Here is a 23153-nt window from a genome sequence, read left to right on the forward strand (position 1 = left end):
AGTCCGACCCCGGCAGAAGTGGGGGCAGCAGGGTCAGGGGGTGGATGCAGCAGCTGGGGTGGGGGGAAGTGGGGGGCTGGAGCTGGTCAACAGGCTGAAGGCCGGTGGGCAGGAGGCGGAAAGTCCTGGGGGCCAGGGGTTGGGGTAGAGGGAGGTAAGGAAGTCAGAAGAGAGCTCCCTCATCCAAGAGGGCAGAGCGAGGGCCCTAGGCTGGGAGAGTCCCTGGGGTGACCCGAGGGACTGTCCTTCCTGCAGGAGGGGGACCTGTGCCCTCTGGAAGCTCTCTGAGCGCAGAAAAAGGAACATGAAAGGGATGTCCCAGCTCTTACTGTAAAGGCAGACCTGCGTCCTCTCCCAGGCAGAGCTCGTGGAGGCGTGGGCTGGCCTGCGTGTGAATCGACGTGGGGGTAGAGGGTTCTCTCCGTGCTAGCACCACGACAGCCTATCAGCCTCAGTTTCTCCATCTGCCCAAACTCCCACCTCCTCTGCACTGAGAAGCACCTAAGACGCCGTCGGCCCTGAGGGAGTGTATCTGCCCTCGGAGTCATGACCGCGAGTCTGTCAGGAAGCCAGACCCGGAGACCAGGGTGCAGACGGCTCGTCCCCAAGGATAAGTCAAAGGGTTTACTTCCCTGCACTGGAGGGCTGGCCCAGGTGGGCCCAGGGCACGGTCCCCAAGCCTCCTGGCACCTGCCCCCTCTTCCCAACCCTCCCTGTCGGGCAGTGAAAACTGTCCTTTCCCAGGCTGACCTGCTTCCTCAGGGCACAGGGTGGTTTCTCTAGCATCGAGGAGGACCCCAGGCCACTGGTCCAAAAAGCCGGGGTCCTGGGGGTGTGGGGGGGGGGGGAGGGGAGGGAGACAGAAGGGGCAGAGGAAACAGAGGCCCCCGGTGGTGTCCTCCTCACCCCTTAGGAAGCCCCGCTCCTCTGGTCTCTGCCACCCAGAGCCATCCTGGCCAGGTTCCCGCACAGCCAAGCAGGACGGGCCGCTGCACAGAGCAGTGCCATGCACCGGTGCCTCCCCCGCGGTGCTCGCCACGTGAGGCCGAGGCTGGGGCCACGTGAGGCCGAGGCTGGGGCCGCAGACACTTCTCTGAACTCTTGTCTCAACTTCCTGACCAGCTGCCTCCGCTTCACAGGGCGGCTGGTGCCACCCACTCCCAGTCTCTGTGCAGGGCCTCCCTGTGTGTCCATGTCTGTCTGTCTGTCCGTCCATCTGGTCTCTAACAAAGAACCCCCACCCCAGGGCAGGGGGCCAGGAGGAGGGCCCCTGTGAGTGGGTTCGGGGAGGTCTGAGCAGGACACTCGGAGCACTTTCCAGGCAAGTACGAGCAGTCTGCGCTGGTTTGATACAGTGGTTTTCAAATTCTTTTACACCGGGAGCGCTCGAAAGATAAAGGGTGGAGGGGCAGAACCCCATTTCCTATGGACTGGGACTCCCCAGCACAGCACCTGCAGCTTTGAAGGGGGAGCTGCCGAGGGGCTGTGGGTACAGTCGGTATTCCCATCGAGTCACCCTCCACCTGCTGGGGAGGCTGGCAGATCAAAGTGCCCTGCAGAGAGGAGGCACCTGCTAACTCTCACCAGGACAGATTAGAGCGTTTAACCCCATTAGCTGGGCCCTCAGTTCTCTTCCCTCCCTCCCTCTCCGTCTCTCCCGCTTTCCCTTAGTGAACCGGGGTGAGGGAGGGGTGCTGGGACTGTTTTCGGATGCGGAAACAGGCCTGGCACCACATGGCCATAAGGTCATGGCTCCAAGTTCAGGCTGATAATGTGGCTGACCTGGGCCTGGGCCCTAACAGGGTCAACAGGCGATTCTGGGGTGCAGCCGCTGCCTTTGTGGGGTGGGGTGAGGGGCCACAGGTGTGGGCGCTGGGTTCAGCCCTCCTTCTCCCGGGGGAGGGAGGATTTGAGGCCAGGGAAAGCATCCGTGGCATTCACCGCCCTCCGCCTCGGCCCAGGTGACCGGGTGCGGCTCAGAGCAGGCCGGTTTATGAGCAGGGTACTGGCGAGGGCCCAATGGTGCCACCCTGATACCTGCGCCAGCAGTGAGCCCGGCTCATCCGGGCCCGTCTCTCCCCGGGAAGGACTGGAATCTGGGTGGGGGGCGGGTGCAGGTGCAAGGGAACAGGGCACCATGTCTCCATAATAATAACTGAGAAAAGACCTCAGTTATTGCCACGGGGACTTGGTTAAATCTTCAGATTTGCTTTGATTCCTACCTGGATATTTGTTCTGTTTTTAGAAGACAGGAGGGAAAATGAATTGTTGTCCCCAACCCCAGAAACCCAGGCACCTCACTGGGCAAGGGGGAACGTAAGAGGCACACCCCGGGGGACAGTCACCCCTACTGCTTCTTAACCCGAAGGCACCTCGAGGCCACGGCGGGGGGGAGGAGGGGGGGAGAGCCTGGGAAACACGCATGCCGGGATACAATACTGGCACAGCCCCACTTTACACCCGCTGCCCTAGACCCAAACCATCACCTTTGTCGTTAGGGAGAGGCCCAAGTCCAGCCTGCCCTGGACCTGCACGCAGGCCACGGCCGCCTGGCCGCCCTCCCGTCCCCCTCTGGGCTTCCCCTCCGGGGCCATCTCTCAGCAGCCTCTGCACAGCCCAGAGGCCCTGGCAGGTCTCACACTCCCAGGGACCAGCAGAAACCCCAGGCTTCCGACTTTCTCAGGCCCAGGAGCCCTGTCCTCACGCAGGAGGGACAATGAAAACAAAGGAGGTGACCCTGCCCCCATTGTTCTCACGCCGGGACGGTAACCCCCTGGCAGCTGGGCGCCCCTCCCGTGAGCGAGCGTGGAGCCCAGGCAGAGCTTCTCAGGCCTGGCTGACCTGGGAGGCTGCAGGCCTGGCTAAAGCAAACAGCGAGGGGGCGGGGGGAGGACGGACTCAGATGGGAGCCAGGCAGGCTTCTCAGCACCTGGAGGCTCGGCTGCTGAGTGAGACTGGGCCTCTCCCACAACTCCGCTGCCTGCCTGAGTTGGCCCTGGGAGCAGGAAGGAGCCCCTCCGGCCCAAACACACACCAGGTGACCCTCTCAAATCCACCCCGTGTCATCTTTAAAGCAGCGGTCGCCAACCAGTGATCCGTGAGGTCTGAAAGGTTGGCGATCGCTGTGGCTCAGGGCAGGCGGCATGTCCAGAGACTTAAGTGACAAGAGGGACATCCTTCTTTCACCTGCAGCTCCTCTACCCCGGATTCACAGACACTACCCTGCTCTGGAGGGGCTGTGGCCTGGCCCCAGGGCATGTGATGTCCCCTCCCGGTCCGGTCCGGTCCAGGATGCTGCAACCTGGGGCCTGGGTTCACGACCTGGCCCCTCCCCTGAGCCCAGAATCCAGGTCCTGGAAGTGCCGGCATCTTTCTGTTATTATTGGTGCCCAGGTGTCTCCCCACTAGAGGGCCAACACCCTGAGGACGGAAACCTCAGCCGGGATCCCCAAACCCAGCTGTGGGCTGAAGAGCCGCCCCTCCGTCCCCATAGGTGTATGTGTCACTAGGGAGCGAGCGGTCCCTGTGTAGGATTTGGCTCCTGACTGGTTGGGTGGCCCCATTTGACTCCTCTGTTCCAGACTGAAGTGAGCATCCCTCCTCCCCTCCAAACCCCACGTTCGCCAGGCACCTTTCATGCCTGCAAACTCCTCTGGCCCTAAGCACCTGAGACTTAAGAGTCTGCCAGGAAGGCAGACAGAATGGATGTTACTGACCAGAGAGGGCTGGTGGCCTGGTAGAGGGCACACAGCAAGCTGATGACAAAGCACAGAGAAGAGCCAGCCCAAAGCCCCCTTTCTACCAAATAACCAGACCACCCAGCCCCACTCCCAGGACCAGGCTGAGAAGTGCCAGCCGAGTGGCGTGGAGCAGGTAGACAGGTGACAGGTGCTGCAGAGCTGTCCCAGGGCTAAGCAGTCACACCCACGATCTAATCTCAATGTGAGGATGAGCGCAGGCTGGCGCTCCCCGCCCTGCGCTCTCAGAGATGCCTTAGATTTGCCCCGACCTTGCAGGGCAGAAGGAGCAACCAGGGGAAGTCACCAGCCACTCGAAGTTTCTAAAAACAGCCCCGGAGCAGCCACAAAGGAGGTCACGGGGACTGCTGACTTGCCATCTTGCCATCTGGGCTGGTGACCTGAGCCCTGTGCCAGCTTGTTCCTGCTCCCCGGAGCCTAGGTCTGCACACTGGCCTGACCCCCAACAGGAGCTGGGGTGGCCAATCCACCTCAAAGCGCATGATTGCAAGTTGGGGACCCTCCTGCCAGCAGCACAGGGCGGAAGGGGACAGAAAGGCTGAGGCTTCGGAGCAGACACCCGGTTCACACCTGGCCACAGCGGCCATCGGTGGGTTACCTGGGGCACATCTTCTCGCTGCTCTGAGCTTCACTTTCTGTATCTGGAAAGTGGGGATACCAAGACCTCATCAGGTTGGGGTGTAGATTACACGCAAGGCTCAGTGCTGGGCAGAATAGTGATGTGGGAAGGATGGGGGCGGGCAGACCAGCTCAGTTCTGAGGGTCTGTGCCCGCTGGACAGGAGACCTCCAGAGCTGTGGGCCAGCAGTGCCCTCCTTCCTGGCCACCACCACCCGGAAGGCCAGGGACAGTACCCATCGCCACATGACACTCTAGTGGGCACTGCTATCTGGCCTGTATCTCCCACAGATTGACAGTGAGCGCTGAAGGCGGACTTCCCTCCTCCCTAGCGTGGCTCTAGTGCGTGCTCGGTATTTGCCAAATAAACGGGTCTCCAAGAAGAGTGCCTTCCACAGTCACACTTCCGGGGCACAAAGGTGGGTGCGGCGTGGTGTTGAGCTCGAGATAAGGCGGGCGGTCTTGGCAGGCGCGGCGGCCCAGGCTGACAGTTCTGTGCTTGCTTCTCTGCGCCGGTGCCTTCACCCTGCCTCACACCCCCCGCCCCCCCCCCCCCCCGGCACCTGTCCACCAGGCCAACGCCACCGGCCACCCAGCCCTGTGACCCCAGCCCTGCTGAGTCAGCCACACGCTCGCAGACTTTGGAACCAACCGTCAGAGGAAGGAGGCGGGCAGGGAGGAGGGCTGGGGGCCCGGGAGGGAGGTCAGGGACACAGGTCTTCCCAAGCATGCCCCTGCCTTCCTGCTCCCCGGCAGGCAGTGGGAGAAGGATGCCCTGCTCCCCGGAGCTCTGCCAGCCCAGCTCCTGGGGCCCCAGCGGGAGGTCTGAGAACAAGACTCCCCCCAACACCCCAACTCTCGCCTCCCTGGGAGGAAACCGGCCCGACCCCTGCCACTCCCGTTCCCTCCCTGTAACACCCATATCCCCGAGAGAAAGGTTGGGCTGACACCACAAAGGACCTCAAACCACAGGCAAACTCTCCCTGCCCTGCCCCGGCCCCTGCCCCTGCTGCCTTTCCCCTCCCTTCCCTGTGGCTGGCGGCTCCAGGTACTGAGTACATGGCCCATCCTTGAAGGCGGGAGTTCTGTTAATTGGGAATTATTAAACCTACCCACTTGTTACCACTTGTTTAGGATGACCCGATGGTCACACTGTAAACCTCTTCACTAATTAAAAAGATAAAAAGCCCAGTGGGTACTGGGCAGTGGTGTTATCCTGCAGCCGGGGAAGCCGAATCTCTCTGCTCTGATGAAGTAGCCCCCCTGGGTTTATTACAAACCACGCTGTCCCACCCCAAGCTGGCCCCTGGCCTCCATGCCTGACTCCACCCCCACCCCTCTCCACAAAGCCCCCCACCCACAGGGTCCTCCTGGGGGCCAGCCACCAGTCCCCAAAGCGTCCCTGGTTGTCTGACTCCCACCTACGTCCCTCAGCTGCAGTCTGTCCCCTTGGTTCCGTCTGCAGCTGGAGGCGGACGGCAGCTGGCCTCCATCCTCCCTGGAATCAAACGTTCGAGAAGCTACTGGCAAACTGGCGCGGGCATTTGGGGATGGTGGTGGTACTCTTGGTGGGCCGGGGAGCCTCCTGCCTCAGTAGCCCCCGGATTCCAGCTCAGATCCCACTGAGTCACGATTAGAGATGGGAGTCAAGACCACGATGCCCCACGACCGAAACCATGGGGCCAGACGCAGACTCCCCAGACCCCGGCCGCCAGACACAGACCTCACACGGTGGCAGCTGCACCGGGGGCTCAGCCACCAAGGCCCCGTTTGGATGGAGATCACAGGGACGAGGCACAAAGGGGACCCCCAAACAGCGTGGGAAAGAAGGGGCCTGATAGGCGCAGCCAGTGTGCTGCGAGACGGCCCCCCGCCCGCCTCCCACGCCCGCCGGCGGGGCCTGGACGTGCCCGGGGTGCAGAAACAGAGCCGTTTTGTGCTGGAGGCGTGGAAAAGTACAGCGGGCCTCCCGGCACAGGGGCGCTGGGCTGCAGCGAGGGGTGTGTGTGGCGAGGGGTGTGTGTGGGTCCGAAAAACTTCCTGTCCCCGAACCTGGGGCCCAGGACCAGGGACAGGCCAGGGTGACAGGAAATGGAAACTCTCTCGATGGTGCACCAGGAGAGCCTTACTCTGAGACAGCCACACTGCGAAGGGCCGGAGGCAGAGGCAGAGGCCAGACCGCGCTGTCCACACATTCTCCCTCCTGCACAAAGGCTGGATTCCCGGGCAGGAGCCTGAGGCCCGCTCCTCCTGGGGCTGCCCCTGCTCCCTGGGGAACCGTTTCCTAAGAAACTGAGTGGCAGGCTCATCCAGAAGGACCCTTTGTCTTCTAGGCTGCGGAGCATGTCTGTGGGCTGCTGAGGGCTAAACCAGGGACCTAGCCTTGGGGGTCCAGGACACAGCCTGCCTTTCCCCCAGGTGCCACCCCCAGAAAAGAAGGCAACAAGGGTTCCGGTGCCAAAGTGCCTGCCTTCTGTAAAGGCCCCAGCCCAGGTACAGACGAGCCACCCAACCTAATTTAACGCGGAGAGAGAGGGAACCGGCGCGGTGGGCACCCTTTCCTGGCACCATGCAGCTCGGACCCGTGTGGGCTGGTTGGCGAAGTGTTCGCTGAGCACCACGTGTCCTGACACTGAAGGCAAAACAAGGGAATGTAAGACAGAAGCCCGCCCGGAGCGCCTCCTAGTCCAGCAAGACGCAGGCGGTGGACAGGAGTACCCTGACGGCAGAGGACGTGTGAGAGAGCAGCAGGCACGCCGGCGGTGAGGCCAGGACTGTCCCGAGGACTCACTCTGTGCCGCTTTCAAACCCAAGCAAAGGGGCACAGAGCAGTTTCCGCAAATGGGGAAACTGAGGCTCAAAAACCATGAATGAACTAGACTGGAGCCATCTCCCAGGCAGACGCTCTATCTACCCACTCTCTATCCTCATCCTCACATCTCCCACCATCCTGGCCAGGCCCCCGACGCGGGCCCTGGCGGTACCCCAGGAAAGCCCTGTCATTTCATCAGCCACCCCCTTCTCCCGTTCTTTCCAGATTTGTGGCAGGAAGATAACATTCACAGTTCTCATCCCAAAGGGAAGACGCGCCCAGGCGGCCAGCAGTCACCTGACCCGTGACCCTGGGCCCTCGGAAAAGGCTTCCCTCCCAGGACCGGGGCCTAGTGCCCACGTCACTGCAGGCTGGTGGCTGAGAGGCAATTAGAAGGAACAGGGACTGAGTGTCAAGCTGGAGACCGTGAAAAGGGATTTGCTCTCTACAGCCTGGTCTCACCTCCAACGGAGCCAAAGATGGCCAGTGACGCTGGGTTTGGGACACCAGGAATGACCCTCCTACGGAACACACTCCCGTCTGAGTCTGATGGGACAGACGGGGCCTCTGAAAACTCGGCTTTCCGTGAAGCTCACCTGGGAGAGACTGCACGTTCCGATGGGTGAGGCAGGGGGAGGCCCCCGTGGGGTCTCAGCACCCCCTCCCCACTCCCGGCTGCTGGCCAGGTCTCCCTCTCCCACCCCAGAGAAGCCGGTGTGCCATTAGGGACCTCAACAAATTCCCGCCAACGCTCCGGCGCTTTCCATCGGAGCGCGGCCGGCCGTGTGCCCTGCACCGGAGCAGTCCCTGTGGCTGCTGAGCCTTGAAATGTGGCCGGTGTGACTCAAGATCTAAACTTTAATTGTGTGGATTTTTAATTTAAAATTAAATAGCCATAACAGTCATCGCATGTAATAGTAAAGTTAACGAGTGACGAGTGGGTGGTCCCTACCCCCTTCTCCCCTCGGTGGGGTTGCCTCCCCTGGCCCTCAGGTTTGTCCTCACTGCGGCCCAAGTCTACCTCCAGCTCCGGCTCGGACCCGGGCCATCCCAAATCTTGCCTGTGCTTGTGTTTTTTGTTAATCCGGAAAGCAGGGAATGATTTTCTCCCTGCTACCTGCCTACCCCTGCCACGGGGCTTGGCAGAGCTTGGTGCACACAGAGGCCAGGATAATACTGTTCATAGGCCTCTGGAGGAACCTCTCCATGCAGGGGCCAGTGCCCCCAACACTGGGGACAGTGGCTGGGGGCCCCCCCGGTTCTTCCAGGCCTCTGCTGATGACCCCCACATTGACTGTCAACTTGTGGGCCCAATCTCACACCTCCTGACCTACAGACCAAAGGCCCACAGATCTCCCCAGCCTGAGAAGCTTCCCCTCACGGAGCTCAACAGCATGCTGCTCAGAAAGTCACTGTTCTGGCAGCTAATCTAATCTAATAAAAGAGAAACATGCAAACTGACCGTACCCCCGATACACCCTCAAGCCGCGCCCACCAGGCAATCAGGAGCAAGTACACAATTAACCCAATCAAAATGGTGGTAGCCACAGAGCTGGAGCAAGCAGGAGGCTCGGGTTGCCTCCGAAGATGGAAGAAGCTACTGGCCTGGCCTGGTCTCCACTCAAGGCTACAAAGTTTCAATTATAGAAGATAAATAAATCCCAACAAAAATGGCTGCAGCCTCGGAGCAAGCAGGAGGCTTGGCTCCACTCAAGACTACAAAGTTTCGATTATAGAAGATAAATAAACCCCAGATACCAGGGCCTCGTTCTGGGTTGCTGGGGGGCATGGCCATCCCACGCCGCAAGGGAACCCCACCCTGATCCAGGACATTCTTCAGGGCAAACCAGCCAGTCCCCACCGTGCACCATAAAAGAGTAATATGCAAATTGACAGTTACTTCAACACTCAAGATGGCTGCCCCATGTAGACACAAGATGGCTGCCACAAGATGGTCAGCATGGGAAGGCAGTTGGGAGAGACCAGGCCTGCAGGACAGGGCAGTTGGGTTGGGGGGGAGAACAGACCAGCAGGGGAGAGCAGAGCAGTTAGGGGCAATGAGGCTGGCAGGGGTGGGCAGTCGGGGGTGTCTGGGCCTGCAGGGAAAGGCAGTTAGGGGTGACCAGCCTGGCAGGGGAGGGCAGTTAGGGCAATTGGGCTGGCAGGAGAGTGGTTAGGGGGTGATCTGGCTGGCAGGCAGAAGCAGTTAGGAGCAATTGGTAAGGCAGGCAGGCAAGCAGTTGGGACCCAGCAATCCTGGATTGTGAGAGGGATCCCAGAGTAGAGAGGGTACAGGCTGGTCTGAGGGACACCTGCCCCCCCCCCCCCCCCCCCCCGCACGAATTTTGTGTAAGGGCCTCTAGTTTAAAAATAACAATAATAGACTGTGTAATGGTTACAGAGTGACACCAGTTCTCAAGGTGTGTTCTGCTAAAAACCTGTTTAACCCTGGCTGGGTAGCTCAGTTGGTTAGAGCATCACTCAATTTGCCAAGGTTTCAGGCTCGATTCCCAGTCAGGGCACATACAAGAATCACCCAATGAGTGCATAAATAAGTGGAACAAGTCACTCTCTCTCTTTCTCGCTTCCCCACCCCTCTCTCTTCTCTTCCTCTCTCAAAAATCAACTTAAAACAAAACCACACCAAAAAAATTTTAACTGTGCTTTGTGTACCTCATACTTTTAAAAATAGCCAGTGTGGAAGGAGCTGACGACATAAGTATGAACTTGCCCTTTAAGAAAATTCGATTTGTTTTAAAAGCAATACAACAGCATGACAGCACATTGGGGAGGCCGAGAAAGAAAAGCATCGATAACCCCGCCTGCAGCTCGGCTTGTTTCCCCATGGGCTCTGACTCCGTGTGAGGAGAACCGCACTCGACTCTGAGCTGCCCGCTGCCCTCACACCGGGCCTGTTTCTGTGTAATGTCCAGCCTGGCCCATGGCTGAGACAGGCCCACCGAGAAACACCGAACAGGACCAGGAAGCTGCACCCACCCCAGGCCTGGGCAGCTCGGGCACCACGAGGCCCCGTGACAGGCTGTCCGAGGGTCTCCCACGCCACAGGCCAGAGCACAGCAAGTCAGTGGCTCGATAAGCAAGGATGAAACTGCGCAGGGGAGTGGGAGAGGTGTGGAGGCGGGAGGGCACGGGTGGGAAACTGGCTTTGGGAAGGGGCGAGTTGAAGAGACACACACAGCCCCAGCACAGGTGGGAGGAGACGGGGAATTCTGAAACTCGGGGGTGAGCCCAAACAGAGATCTGTGAGCAGAGTTTCCAGCTCACTTGGCGAATGCGGGAGCCTTCTGGAGCAGGAACCAAGAGTGCTCCTGGAACTCCAAAGGTGCCCTGCCCGGCGCCCCTCCCTGCCCCATGGACTCTGCCCTGGGTCTAGAGTCTGGACAGAGGCACACCAGGGAGATCACTTCGCAGGCAACCTATGGACCTTTCCCAAAGGAGAACGGAGCGTCCGGGGAGAGGGCACTGCACTCACAGGTGGCAGCGGGTCAGCCCCAGGGTGCCTGCTGGGTGAGGGCTGGACCTGGCCCTGCAGGTGCCCCCCTGGAAAGAGAAGTGCAGGAGTTGAGGCTCTGAATGTTCACTGCTAACCACCCCCTTCCACGGTGCCAGGTTTGGAATCCCATGGGGCACAAGTCACAGGCCTTGTGGGCTGCGGTGGGGGGTGCATCCAAGGCAAAAGCCCAGTGCAGCTGGGAGAGGTGCCAGGAGAATGCCAGGGCTCAAAGGAAGGCAACCCCCAGGCCCAGGGGTCCGGGGAATCTTCCCTGACAGCAACTTCCCACCTGGGCGCACCCGAGACCCCCTACCACACATCACACCCAATTAACAATCCTTAGCCTACAGTGCTTGGCCCCACCCCAATATCTAATAGCTAATCCTTCTCCTACTCCCCAAGACCCTTAGAACAGCATCGGGCATACAGCTGGTGCTCAGGAAGTGTCTCATTGGCCGCAGTGAGCAAGTCCTGGGCTCCGAGAGGGGCCGTGACCTGGCCTAGCCCACCGCAAGGCGGCCGAGCCAGGGATCTCTGGCCTCTGCCCCTGTGGGGGAAGGGAGGTGGGGTGTTGAAGAGCTGATAATGAGGACACCCTCCCTTTTCCTGCTCCCCGGGGGTTGCTGACACGACAGTACAGGTACGGCGCAGCCTGCCCCACTTAGCCCACGCAGCACTGTCCCCGGGCGGGAGGCGGCCCTGACACCCGCCGCTCCGCGCCGAGGGGGGCCCGGACGCCGGGCGGGGACGGGCGTCCTTCCAAAGCCAACATTGTCAGGATGCATTCCACGACCCGGGCGGCGGGGGTTTTATTTGAACAGGAGCGATGGGAGAGGCAGGAGCTGCTGCTCTCTCTCCCCCAGAGGGTCTGGGAACAGGTGCCTCCCTGCGTCCAGGGCACGGGAGGAACAAGAAAGTCACACTGGACACAAAGGGTGGCCGAGCCAACACAAACATTCCGCCCTCCGGGGCCCCGCCCGCCCGGGGTCCTCAGGGGCTGCAGCATCAGCAGCCGGGATGGAGGCCAGGCAGGGCTGTTCCCACCCGAGGTGCAGACAGGGTCCTGCTGGGGGTGAGCCCCGCAGAAGTCAAAGGTGAGGGCGTGTCACAAGCGTGGGCTAGGCCGCTAGGGGAGGTGACAGATGATGTGGAACGCAGACAGGAGTCCCACAGCCAAGAGGTAACTGTGCCTCCCCTTCCAGCCCCTTGGTTTTCCTTGAGGACTTGGGGTCTCTGGGTCCCCTGACCCACAATCCTGCAGGCAAGGGTCAAGGGCCTCCTAGGTCTGCTAGGATGAAGGGGTGGGGTTGGGGGGTGTGCGGAGGGCCAGCAGAATTGACAGCCCCAACTCTGAGCTGGGGCACCCACTTACATAACCCAGGCCTTCCTGCTTTAGAAGTTTCCACACTGAAATTGGCAAACACGCACCTCTACATGGTCACTGGGGTCAGAGCCTGCAAAGCCGAATGCAGAGCGCTGTGGGGTGCTGGGAGCTAACGGGCCCGGGCACAAAACAGCCCCAAGCATGGCTGGCACGTACTTAGGACACGCGGAGTCTAAAATGAGGCAACGCGGCAGAGCTGTGGGCTCGGGAAGCCTGGCTTCAAGCCAGGCACGAGCTGTGGTTCCCCACGGCACCTGTCTCTCCATGGCCGGGGAGCTGATGGGACAGGGCAGTGGCTAGCGCAGCCTTTCCACCACTAAGTTCCAGCTAACGTTCCTCCTGCGTGTGCCTGCTGTCATCCCTCCCTTTGTCCCCCAACTCTCCCAAGTCACATATGGCATCATGGACACAGAGCTCTCTGCCCACATCAGATGGCCTCCTTTCTATAGAGGCTGCTGGGATCAAGGGAAGGGTGAGAAAAAGGCGGGAGAGACCACAGGAGCAGTGGAATCGGATCGCCTGGGCCACTGCAAGAACGCGGGCCCTCAGTCCCAGGGAGAAGCCACCCACAGGGGCTTCCGGATCTGACACCCAGGAGCCCCGACTGCAATCCCCGACGATGCTGTGGCAGTGACCGGGGATCCATGAGGTGTGGCGATCACCTTTTACCTACCCGTGTGGCCACTGCTTACAAGCAGCTCGCACTAATTGCCCACTTAGCGCCGATGACTCTTTTATTGTGCCTCTGGTGAGGAAGGAGGCCTTGACAAAGTTATGCAACCTCACAAGGCCTGGGCCTTGGCTCCAGGGCTGCAGAGGGAGACCAGTTAGATAACCTCGAAGCTCCCTCCCGCCTCACATTCGGATTCGCTGCCAGGAGAGGTGCCCAGAGCCTGACCGTCCTCCTCCATCTGCCATGCCAGCCACCAAGCACCTGAGAAACCAAGCCAACAACAGCTTCTTGGGTGCAGAGCTGGGGGGAAGTGGGGGAAGGGCCCTGTGACGGGAAACTCCCTCCCCCTGGGGAGGCACCGTATCATTTCTGCCCCGGGCTCCGGATGGCGCCAAAAAAACGGGCCCCTTCCTGAGTCCACGGTTCACAGCTTCAAATTCTGCCTCTTACCGGGGGGGTGCGGAAGCTGGCAACCCAGATGACAGGAAGGGGTGTGCTGGGCAGGTTAAGACATCAGGCAGGCCGGTTGGTGTATGTTGAGTAAGCGCTCTGCACCCCCAAACCACCATGGTTTTGACTTAAGGGCCATTTGAAAGGGAGTCAGAGGAAGGGTGACAAATAGCTCTGTGAAGAAAGGCGCTGGCCTTGGGCACACGGAGCAAACTGCCCCGGAGCGCGGTGTGAGACAGTCTGTCCCCAGCTCCCCACCTTGGTTTTTCCATCTGGCAAAGGGGATGGCACGTCCCTGCCGGACCCCAGAGGCAGGCGCACAGCCACAGGAAGATACCTCGGAAGACGGGTCCGCAGAGCCCACAGTAAGGTGGGGAGCCTGTGTCTGTGCAGGCGACTCCTGATCCCTCCCCGGGGCCAGCCGTGGAGGGGTGCCCTGTGGGGTGAGGGGGCCATGAGGCAGAAAGGCCCACTGCAGGCTCCAGCCACGCCAAAGGAGGTATCAGCTAGGGACACTCCCTCCTCCACGCACACAGCCCAGCCTCCCTCCGGCTCCTCCGCAGAAGGCTCTGAAGTTTCCAGAAGGAAGGAGCAGGGCAGGGGGCCATTGTCCTGCCCACAGCAACCACCTGCCTCTTGGAAGACCTTCCCCAAAGGCAGGGGCGAAACTTCCTCTGCAGCAGGTCTGGGCACACAGTACGCAGGTGTGACCCACGCGTGACGCACATGTCTGCTGAGCGGAAGACTGGATGTGTGCCTTGGAGGCAGAAAGCATGGCTCCCCTCCAGCACCCAGCCCTTGAGGACAGACAGACCTGCAGAACATACTCCCTCATCCCGGGGAGCGGAGATTAGGGAAAGTTCACGAAGCAGGGGATAGTGGGCGCAAGCAGGGGAATCCTGGGGAGACACAGACCTGGAGAGAGAGCAGCTTGTTCCGTGAGACCCGTCAAATAGGGACAGATCAGACGATAAGCCGGTGTGAGAGGTTAACTGGGAACGGTGACAGGAACGGTGACAGAGTGAGTGAGCTCTGCATGCACGGCCTGCTATCTTCATGCCCAAGGGTGTTCCAACGGCAATGTGTTCAAGGTGACCGGAGAGCCGGGCCTTCCCACCCAGAAAGCGTGGGCCCCCTCACGTAGCCTCAAAGGGGGGGTACGCTTGGATAATGACCCGGCCCACTCCTCTCCAGGGTTCAGAGCCTGGGAGACCAGGGCCAGAGTCCGGGCTGGCTCCGTTTACCCAGGTAACGGCCTCATCTTGCCAGAGGCTGGGCCCTCCTGACTGGACGTCCAACCCGATGGTCCACCTATGGCTCTCGGTGTCCCCCTCAGAGCCAAGCACAACCCTGGGGCCCCAGGCCCAACAGACATGTTCTGAGCAAGTCAGCGGTAGACGAAAATCCACACACGTACTGAGCATATCTGTGGGCTGGGCCTGGGATCAGAGGGCTCAGGGTGAGGAGCTGTGGCCCCAACCTGTCCCCTTAGCCCCTATGGTCCCGCTGGGGCTAAGGGGACAGGCACTCTGAGCCGTCCTGAATGGCTGGGTGAATTCACTGGGAGAACGTGGAGTCCAGAGAGGTGCATCTGACCAGGGCCACACAGCACAAACCAGGAGCGAGAAGAAAAACGATTCCCCAAACAGTGGTTCCGATACAGGTCTCAGCCCCAAGTACCATCCACCCAGACCATTCTCCCTCAGTCGTTGGGGCACCCCCTCCCCCCCATAAAAAGGGCTGGGGAAGCAGCTGCAGCAAGATTACAGTGGGTCACGGGAGGTGACAACAGCCACAAATACACAATCTTCCCTAGATATTTAGGCAGGAAACCAAAATGTTTAGATAGAGGATAGGAAAAATTGAACATACATCTCAAAGCCAATCCAAGAGCCCTCGCTACCAAGGGCCCCATGAGGGGAGATCGGTGGCACCTGCCCCCAAGGAGGGTAAAACTTTGACCCCAGGTCCCACGTGACCACCCTCCAGGGAGGTCACCCATAAGGCCATCTGGACCCAGGCATCGTCCAGGAGGGAAAAGGTTTAGCCAAGGCCCCGGACAAGCCAGGGCGGAGCTGAGAAGCCTCTTGGCCCCAGAGCAGGGAGCAGGCCTGAAGGACAGGAAGGGGTGACCATGACCTCTTCTGAGGGGAGGGTTATGGGTGAATGTGCAGAAAATGGAAAATGGAGAGATCCGCATTTTCTCATCTGTGCCTCCATCTGCAGCTCGGCTCAGTGGTGGGGCCAGAAGCATGTAAGGAAGGGGACCCCGCAGGGAGCCCAGGCCCAGGAACAGCGGCTGAAACGCGGCCAGGAACCTGCCGCCTGCGCCCAGCACTCTGTCCTGGTGTCCCCACGGATTCTGCAGGCACGGGGAGCTCCCGCACTGTCATCCCTTTTCAAAGACCAGGAGGCACACAGCTGAGTAAGCCTCCTGCAAGTCGTCCCAGGGCTCCGAGGGCACCACACAAGCCTGGCATTTCCCACCTTCACTGTGGCCTCACTGTGGGCTCTGGGTTCAAGTCCCGGTGCTCCCACTTCTTAGCTGTATGGACTCAGGCAGTCATGGACCCTAGATGGTCCAGACCAGCCAGTAAGAGACCTACTGCGGAGGACTGCAGTTCACACAGCCTGTGGCCAGGCACGTGCTCGGAACTGTTAGCTGGTATCGCCACCGCCCACCCCCACTCCGTCACTCCAACCTCCTGCCTCTACCTCCACTTGTGGTCAGGCCCTGAGGCCCTGCTGTCAGCAGGCCCGGAGCATCTCAGCCTGTAGCTGGCTGTGTGACGGGGCCAATGCCCTGGCTTCCAGTTTCCTGGCAGAGCAATGCCACCGGACCCACAGCGAGACCCAGCCCGGCGCCTCGCACACAGCGGGGACTGAGCAGAATGCTCACAGTGGCTGCTCCTCACGCGGCTCATGTCCCCCTTCTCTATGCTCCAGGGCAGAAAGGGACTCCGTGGTGCACACTTGAAACCTCCGGGACACCTACCAATGTGTCCTTCCGGTAACGGCTCCTTCCCTTCCTTTCTCTAGATGGGGGGTGGGGGGTGGCTGAGGGGGGGCTTCCTGGGGGCACAGGTTATGTTTCTTTCAGGGCCAGGTCCCCTGTAGGCCAAGGGGCTCTACAGGCCCCAGGAAGCAGAAACCCAATCCTCCGAGGCCCTCTGACCCGCCTCGGTCTCTCCAGACTCAACCATCTGCAACCCATCACTCAGCACCAGGACCGCATTTCCCTCCTTTCACCACCGCGGCCCTGCCCCCCCACCCCCCACCCCCAGCCACACTGAGCTCCCGCCATAGCCCCGGCTGGTTCCTGAGGCCTCAGCACACACAGAAGTGACAGCTGGCAGTGAGGGACTGACTCCTCCGTCGTCCCTAACGCTGCCCAGGCCTCTGAAGTTTGGGGAGTGGATTAACTGCCTTGCTTTTACATAAAAGTGCCGCTTAGGCCGAGTCTGGGGAGGTCATCAAATGCGGTGTCTTTGGCAGGGAGGGGGACTCAGACCCGGACCTCCCACGGGGCTCAGGGGAGGAAGACGGTGGCACCCTAACTGAACGCTGGGGTGTGAGGGGGCACCGCGGGCTCTTGGGGGAAGGGCTCTAGGCTCTGGTAGAAAAACCACACTCGGTCACATCACGGAGAAAGCAGGCAAGCGTCCTGATCGCAACACTCACAGGGCGAAGGATCAGCCCACAGAAATACCGTTAGCTCACAGCAGAATATTCCACTTCTTTTAGGTTACAAATGGCTGTGAAGAACTTTCTGAAATGCTGTTCACTCCCTGCCTTAACAATTGCAAAAACTTGGTGAGTTCAAATTCCTAGGCTAACCCAGGGGGAGAGCTTCCTTCTCGGACCCTCACCTCTGCCCTGCGGCTGCAGGCCACGGCCGCGGTCCTGGGCTGATCCACGCGGATGCTCACCGAGGCTCTCCTCCACCTTCTCCCCTCCCCAGAGGAACCCCGGGAGGGGCCGAACCCACTCCAAGTGTTTCCCTCTAGTCACCTACCGCCCTGGCCTCTGTACCTCCCAGTTCTGGCCGGTCGGCTCCTGTAGAACCACTCAGACCTAAGAGCCCACTGGCACAAAGACCTTCTTGGGAGTACCGCTCTCCGGAGCATGGCTTGTGCTTTCCTCATATCCTCCCCCCACCCCCCAAACACACACAGAGTTCAGAGGCTGAGCCCAATCAGACAGCAAACAGCCAAGTTCAAGATGAAAGCCCAGGGCCTGAGGTCAGAGCCAGCTAAGCACAGCATTCAAAACTGGAAGATTCCGTTTCTTTTAAACGACAGACTGTAAATATGGCACAACCCCAGGAAAATACTTAGAAGCCACAGTCATCACCTCCCTCGGACCCTCCAATAGGAAGTCCCCACCCCCACAACATTTCAACACTTGCTAATTTCTACCCTCAATTGAGTCTCTATTACCGTGCCATCTTTAATCGTCCTTAGGGCTCTAGTAAAATTCTCAAAACGATTCAATAAAAATTCACTTTACTGTTAAAACTCTAACCAAAGCAGTTAACTAAGGTGGATTTATCAATTTGAGGGGGAAGAAATTTTTTTTTTTTTTGTGGCTGCCTGGTCTTTGAGCAAAAACATTAACAAGAAAACGAGCCTTTTAGAATGGGACCCTTTTCTTCCAATCCCTCTCCCAAACCCAACTTCCCTTTTCATTCCGCAGTCCCAGAAGGTCAGAGTTCAAGTGTGAGCCAATGACGTGGAGGCCTCCGCGATCCTGGACAATCAAAAGATCCATTGTGCTCCCTGCACTTACAAAGGCATTTACGTGGACCAGTGCACTTTTACAATTTCCAACCAGGCTTGACACAAAAGAGGTTTTCATGTTAACCCTCAGTTCTCCAAAAGATCCCATGAATGTGCCCCATTCTGTGCACTCTGGTGGGATGTAATTTTACCGCGCAGCTATGTTTGTTCACATTTTAGGAGGAGGGTTGGTGTTAATAACAGGATAGCAGAACCTCTACATTGGAATGGGCCTCCCCCCTGTAGAGTAGGAAGGTCCGGAAAATAAAAGGAGAGAGGTCCGGGACACATGGAAAAACCTCCCAATAGAATAATGCAGTTTGCAGCTTAGCAGCAAGGAGGCGAGCGAAACCCAAGAGGCTTCTGGGAACTGGGCATCTATGTGAGCAATCTAGGAAAACCCAGAGGTAGGGCAGGGCCTGGGTGATCCCGACTATACCCAGGAAACAGGAATCTCAAGAGCCACAGCCCAAAGCAACACCCCACCCTCTTTCCCCTTCTGAGTCGCCCTAATTCTAAGATCCCACTCTGGCTTGAGGTCACCTCCTCCGGGAGCCCTCCCTGACCCCGCAGGCTGGACGAGGGGCCTTTTTTAAGAGTCCCCCCTGAACATCTCCGGTTTATTCATTCTTATCTCCAGCTTGAGCCGTGATTTCATTCACCTTTGGACTCCTGGCACCTTACTCACTGCATGGTACACAGCGGGTGCTCCATAAATGCCCGCTGACTAATTCCCATGCACTTTGGAATACAACACCCTTTCTGAGTTTGCACTATAGGATCCTGGGCAAGTTATATAACTTTTTTTTTTTAGCCTCATTGTCCTCACCTATAAAAGGGGGGTGGGTCACCCCGATCAGATTAAAATAAGACTGTACATGAAGTGCTCCCCAAGGCCCTGGCGGTTGGTGAGCTCTGATATCCTTCCTGTTTGTGTTCACTGCACACCGGAGGCGAGGGCTGAGAGGGAGGTTCCTTCTCGCCCCTTACCCGGATCCTCAGTGGTTTCGTGGGAGTGGGGTGCGGGGGACTGGGGACCGGCGCTCCCTTCAGTAACGGAGGAGGGGGCAGCTGGACAGGCAGGCAGCGCTCGGAGAAGCCCGCGGGCAGGTGCCTGTTCCTGGGGGAACAGAAAATAGAATTTCCCAGCACACCAGCGTCCAGCTGAACCAATTTACTAAACTCACTTACAGACCAACCACTTGACGGCGTCACATGCCCAAGATGGGGGGCAGGGGGGCACCAGGAGGCAAGACAGCTGGTCCCCACCCAAGGCTGTGCCTTCTTGCTGTGCCACCAAAGCCACTTGAACTTCCCTGAGCGTCGGTGTCCTTATCGAAATTGGAAAGGCCGCTGTAAGGAGCACCTGCCCTGGTACAGGGGAGGACTTGGCAAGTGGCCTTGGTCCTGGTCGGTGCTCCATACGCGCAAGTGATGGGAGGTGGGCTCGCTCTCCTAAGTTACATCTGCACACACCTGGCCGAATGCTTCTGCTTGGCTTGACCCTTACCGGACCTCACGTTGCAGACGAGGAACTTAAACGGCTTGATGGGTAAAATGGCCAAGCCAGATGGCAAAACCAGACTGTGCCCCTCTCATCAAGTGCTGCTGCTGCTCCCCACAATGCGCACCAGGGGCTCGGTCTGTGCCAATTCCCCTCATGGGAACTCCTGCAATTTAGGGAAAGGCTGGGGACAGGGTTCGCCCCATGCCTGGTGCAGCCAGCGGCACAGCAGAGCGTCAAGATGGCTCAGAAGCAGGAAGGAGGGCGGCCACGTGGCGTGAGGCTGGTGGGGTGCGGAGCGTCTGAAAGCCAGCCGCCGTCTCTGTTCAACCGCAGCCTGGACAGGGAGGAAGCACCTGACAACGCAGGGGCCATTTCCAAAGACCCAAAGAGAGGTGTGTGTAAACTCCCTTTCTCACGCGTTTGAAAGCACGGCTTCCAGTGTGAGAAAAACCCCACCCCACACCGCACTACCCCCACCCCCTTCCCTCCACCCCTCCCGGGAGCCGGCCCCCACCCCAGGAATTCCCAGCCGGGGCTTCCTCAGAATGACAAAGGTGATTCAGAGCCTCAGGTGGAAAATGCCCCAACAGCCCCACTGGAAAGATTCTGCGTTTTCATTTTTCCTTAAACCAATTTCCTGAGGCCAAGGGCAAGGCCCCAAGTCACATCAGAGAGCGAGCCTGGCAGACTTTCTGGAGACTGAAAAAGTAATGCTAACAAAATGCTTCCACTGGTTTTCATTTCTTGGATTTTTCCTACGAAGGGAGGAGACTCGCCCAGTTGGAGATAGTTTGAGAGTTTTTTGGCTGCAGACAGGGACAGGGCTATCCGTAATCATCTCCAAATCGCACTGGCCGGACGCCCAAATCCTTTTTCTAACAGTTACCTGCCTTCTTGGAGGCGGCGGGGGAGGGGGTGAACAGCACCTCCGATGAAGAAACACGCTGTTTGCTCAAACACCTTAAGAAAGCCGTCTTACACTCCAAAGCGCCTACCACCAGCTGCACCCGGCTGCCTCACCCCGACCCCCCTCTTTCCCCTTCGCCTCGTGTTTTGAAGTTTATTTTCCCACATTCAGCCTTGAATTCTTTCCTTCCTGCAGTGGTTGGTGGAGGAGCAGCGAAGGAGGAAACTTCGAGGGCAGCTCGATTCTTTATTATCATCCTCGCCTGCCTTCTTCCCCTCTAAACAAAGCCCTGGAAGAAGCTAAACAACAGAAGGATTGTTTCCTCAGGGGAAATTATAAAGTGACCCCTTCACAACCCATGCCCCCAGGCCAAACACCCAGCCAAAGGAACCCAGATCTCCCCCTCGGACCGGGACTCCCACTAGTGTGTGCTACCTCCCAAAGCTCACCTTCCTTCTCCAACCTCACTGCCCACCGGCCCCCACCCCAGGAAATCCCCCCCCCCCGAAAACGAACACCCAACCTGCTAACCTAAGCCTCCCCCTTCCAGTGGTCCCCGGAGCACATGTCTGCTGGTCTGGCCGGCTGGAACGGCTATTGATTTGGGGACAAACAGGGAGCCACAAGCAGATGGCTTCATGCTTCCCAATGCTTTCAACCGTCCAACCGTTTAGGGCAGGAACGACGGGTGAAAAACGGGTTTGTGCCCATTTTACATACAAGGAAACCGAGGCCGGAAGCACGAGACAACCAGACAGGCACCAAGCATTGGGGGGCTGCTGTAGATGAAATTCTGCTCTCCTCATCAAACCTCCTTTCTGGTATCTTCCACCCCGGGAGAAAGGTAACATCTTGGACCCACTATTCCTACTCCAGGGCTCCTCCTCAGGTCCGGGCCATCCACTGCAGGATGCCACCAGGGCAGGCCCAGGCGGGACAGGTGAGGCTGAGAGAATTCGGGAAACTGAGCAGAGGGCCTGAGTCCTGGCCAAGGGTCGGTTTAGCCCAGCAAGGTCAATGCCCTCATGTCATGGGGCATGTGAACCAGGAGACACTCCCAATGCCAACAGGGGCGAGCAGCTCTCCCCATCACCTCCCATTCGCACAGCCTCTCCTCCCGGCCCCTCCACCCCACTCGGACTCCCGGCTTTGGTTCTTTTGTGCAGCCCACAACTTTCACCAAGTTTAACCACGAGCCCTTGGCGTTAGCCTTCCCGACAGGCGAGCCGGCGCGATAAGCTCTCCCGGAAGCCGAGCGCGTCTGCAGCATTCCAGCCGCCGGCCGTCCCCGCGGCTCCGCGGGGTAGAGCCCTAACCCCACTCCTCGCCCCAGGGGGAAGGGGGTCTTCTCGGGCTGGACCTGGGGACCCCTCCAGCAACTTCTCGAGGCTCCCATTCCCAAAAAAAAAAAAAAAAAAAAAAAAAAAAAAAAAAAAAGTCGTGCGGGAGCGGCGCTGGCCCCGGAGCGGGGAGGAGGTGCAGACAGACGCTGGGCGGGTGACAACCAACCGGCTGGGCTCCCCAACTCCGGGAGCGTCTCCTCCACGGAAAGATAAACGCTTCTCTCCGTCTCACAGCCTCCCTCCCAGGAGGGGGGGACCCGCGCACCCCCAGCGCGAGCCCGGTGCACCCGGAGGTCAACCCTAAACCCTCCTCCGGACACACTGGGTTCCCAGGGGGCTTCCTGTGTCGGCGGGTGAACGAAAGACTCCCGGCAACAGAATCCACGATGAGGCGCCCCTTCCTGTCACCCCCAGGACAACCCACGGGGACCGGGGATCCCCCAGAGCCTCGCTCCCGGAGCCCGGGCCGGCGTCAGGTGCGTGCACCGGGGGCAGAGCGGCGCCCGCCTCACCTGCAGGATCTCGTCCAGGCCCTCCTGGCTCAGACACGGGAACTTGGTGAGCAGATGCAGCTTCTCCGTGTAGTACTTCTTCTTCGCCTCCTTCCAGTGCGGCTCCTCCAGCACCTCGAAGATCGCCGCCCCGATGGCCAGGTAGAAGATGATGGCCGAGGTGAGCAGAGGGCCCCGGTCCACCATGGCTCCCGAGCGGCCACCTCCGGGCGAGCGCGTCCCCTAAGCCCCAGCGGCTCCCGGTCCCCCCGCCCTCCGGCCTCTGGAAACAGCTGTTTGAATTTGGAGCTCCGCATGCGCAGTGCCCCGAACCCCCAGCGCGGCGCCCGGCACAAAGTAGCTTCTCCAAGTTGGCCCCCTGCGCGCGCGGGACACGGTGCGGGGGCCGTGCCCACGCGGGCCGGGATGGGCGCACACCAAGGGGGGCCCGAGGGAGCGCCCCGGATCGCGGCGGGGAGAGGAGCTGGGGGGGAACTCGGGGCCCCGACTTGGGGAGACACGTGGGCTGCCCTCCGCGCGCTACAGCCGTGTGCGCTGCGCCCGCCTCCGCGCGCCGCTTTAATCAGCGCCCGGCGCTCCCCTCCCGCCCGCGCCAGGCCCCCGGGGGCGGGGTTACTGGGGGCCACGCCCCGTCCCCGCCCACGCCCCGCCCCGTAGCCACGGGAGCCACAGGAGGTGCGCTTCTTGGCTCACTGCGATCCCGGGTGCCCAGTGCCCCAGTGCCGGAGCGATAGGGGTGTCTGGGACTCGCATGTGTTCCTAGCACTGGTGTGTGTTAAAATGAGTGTGGACCTCATGGCTGGGGTCAGGAAGTGGTGACTCCTGTCATTTTCACTGACATGCAGTGTGTGCCCCACCTTGCTATTAATTATAAGCCTGGGAAAAGGGGGTCAGAAA

At 59.7% G+C, this 23153-nt stretch overlaps 1 protein-coding gene across 1 annotated transcript in view; it reads right to left on the reverse strand.

Moving 5' to 3' along the window:
- KCNK5 (potassium two pore domain channel subfamily K member 5) overlaps positions 1-22812 on the reverse strand; it is a 35659-nt gene extending 12847 nt beyond the window's left edge. Inside the window, exon 1 of the mRNA XM_084890088.1 lies at positions 22257-22812. Coding sequence (XP_084746214.1) covers positions 22257-22442 — 186 coding nt within the window. The 5' untranslated portion in view covers positions 22443-22812. The remainder of the gene's footprint in view (positions 1-22256) is intronic.
- Positions 22813-23153: the final 341 nt, after the last annotated feature.

This window comes from Pipistrellus hanaki (genome assembly GCF_964339955.1).
Source record: "Pipistrellus hanaki genome assembly, chromosome: 7".
Taxonomy (NCBI): Eukaryota; Metazoa; Chordata; class Mammalia; order Chiroptera; family Vespertilionidae; genus Pipistrellus; species Pipistrellus hanaki.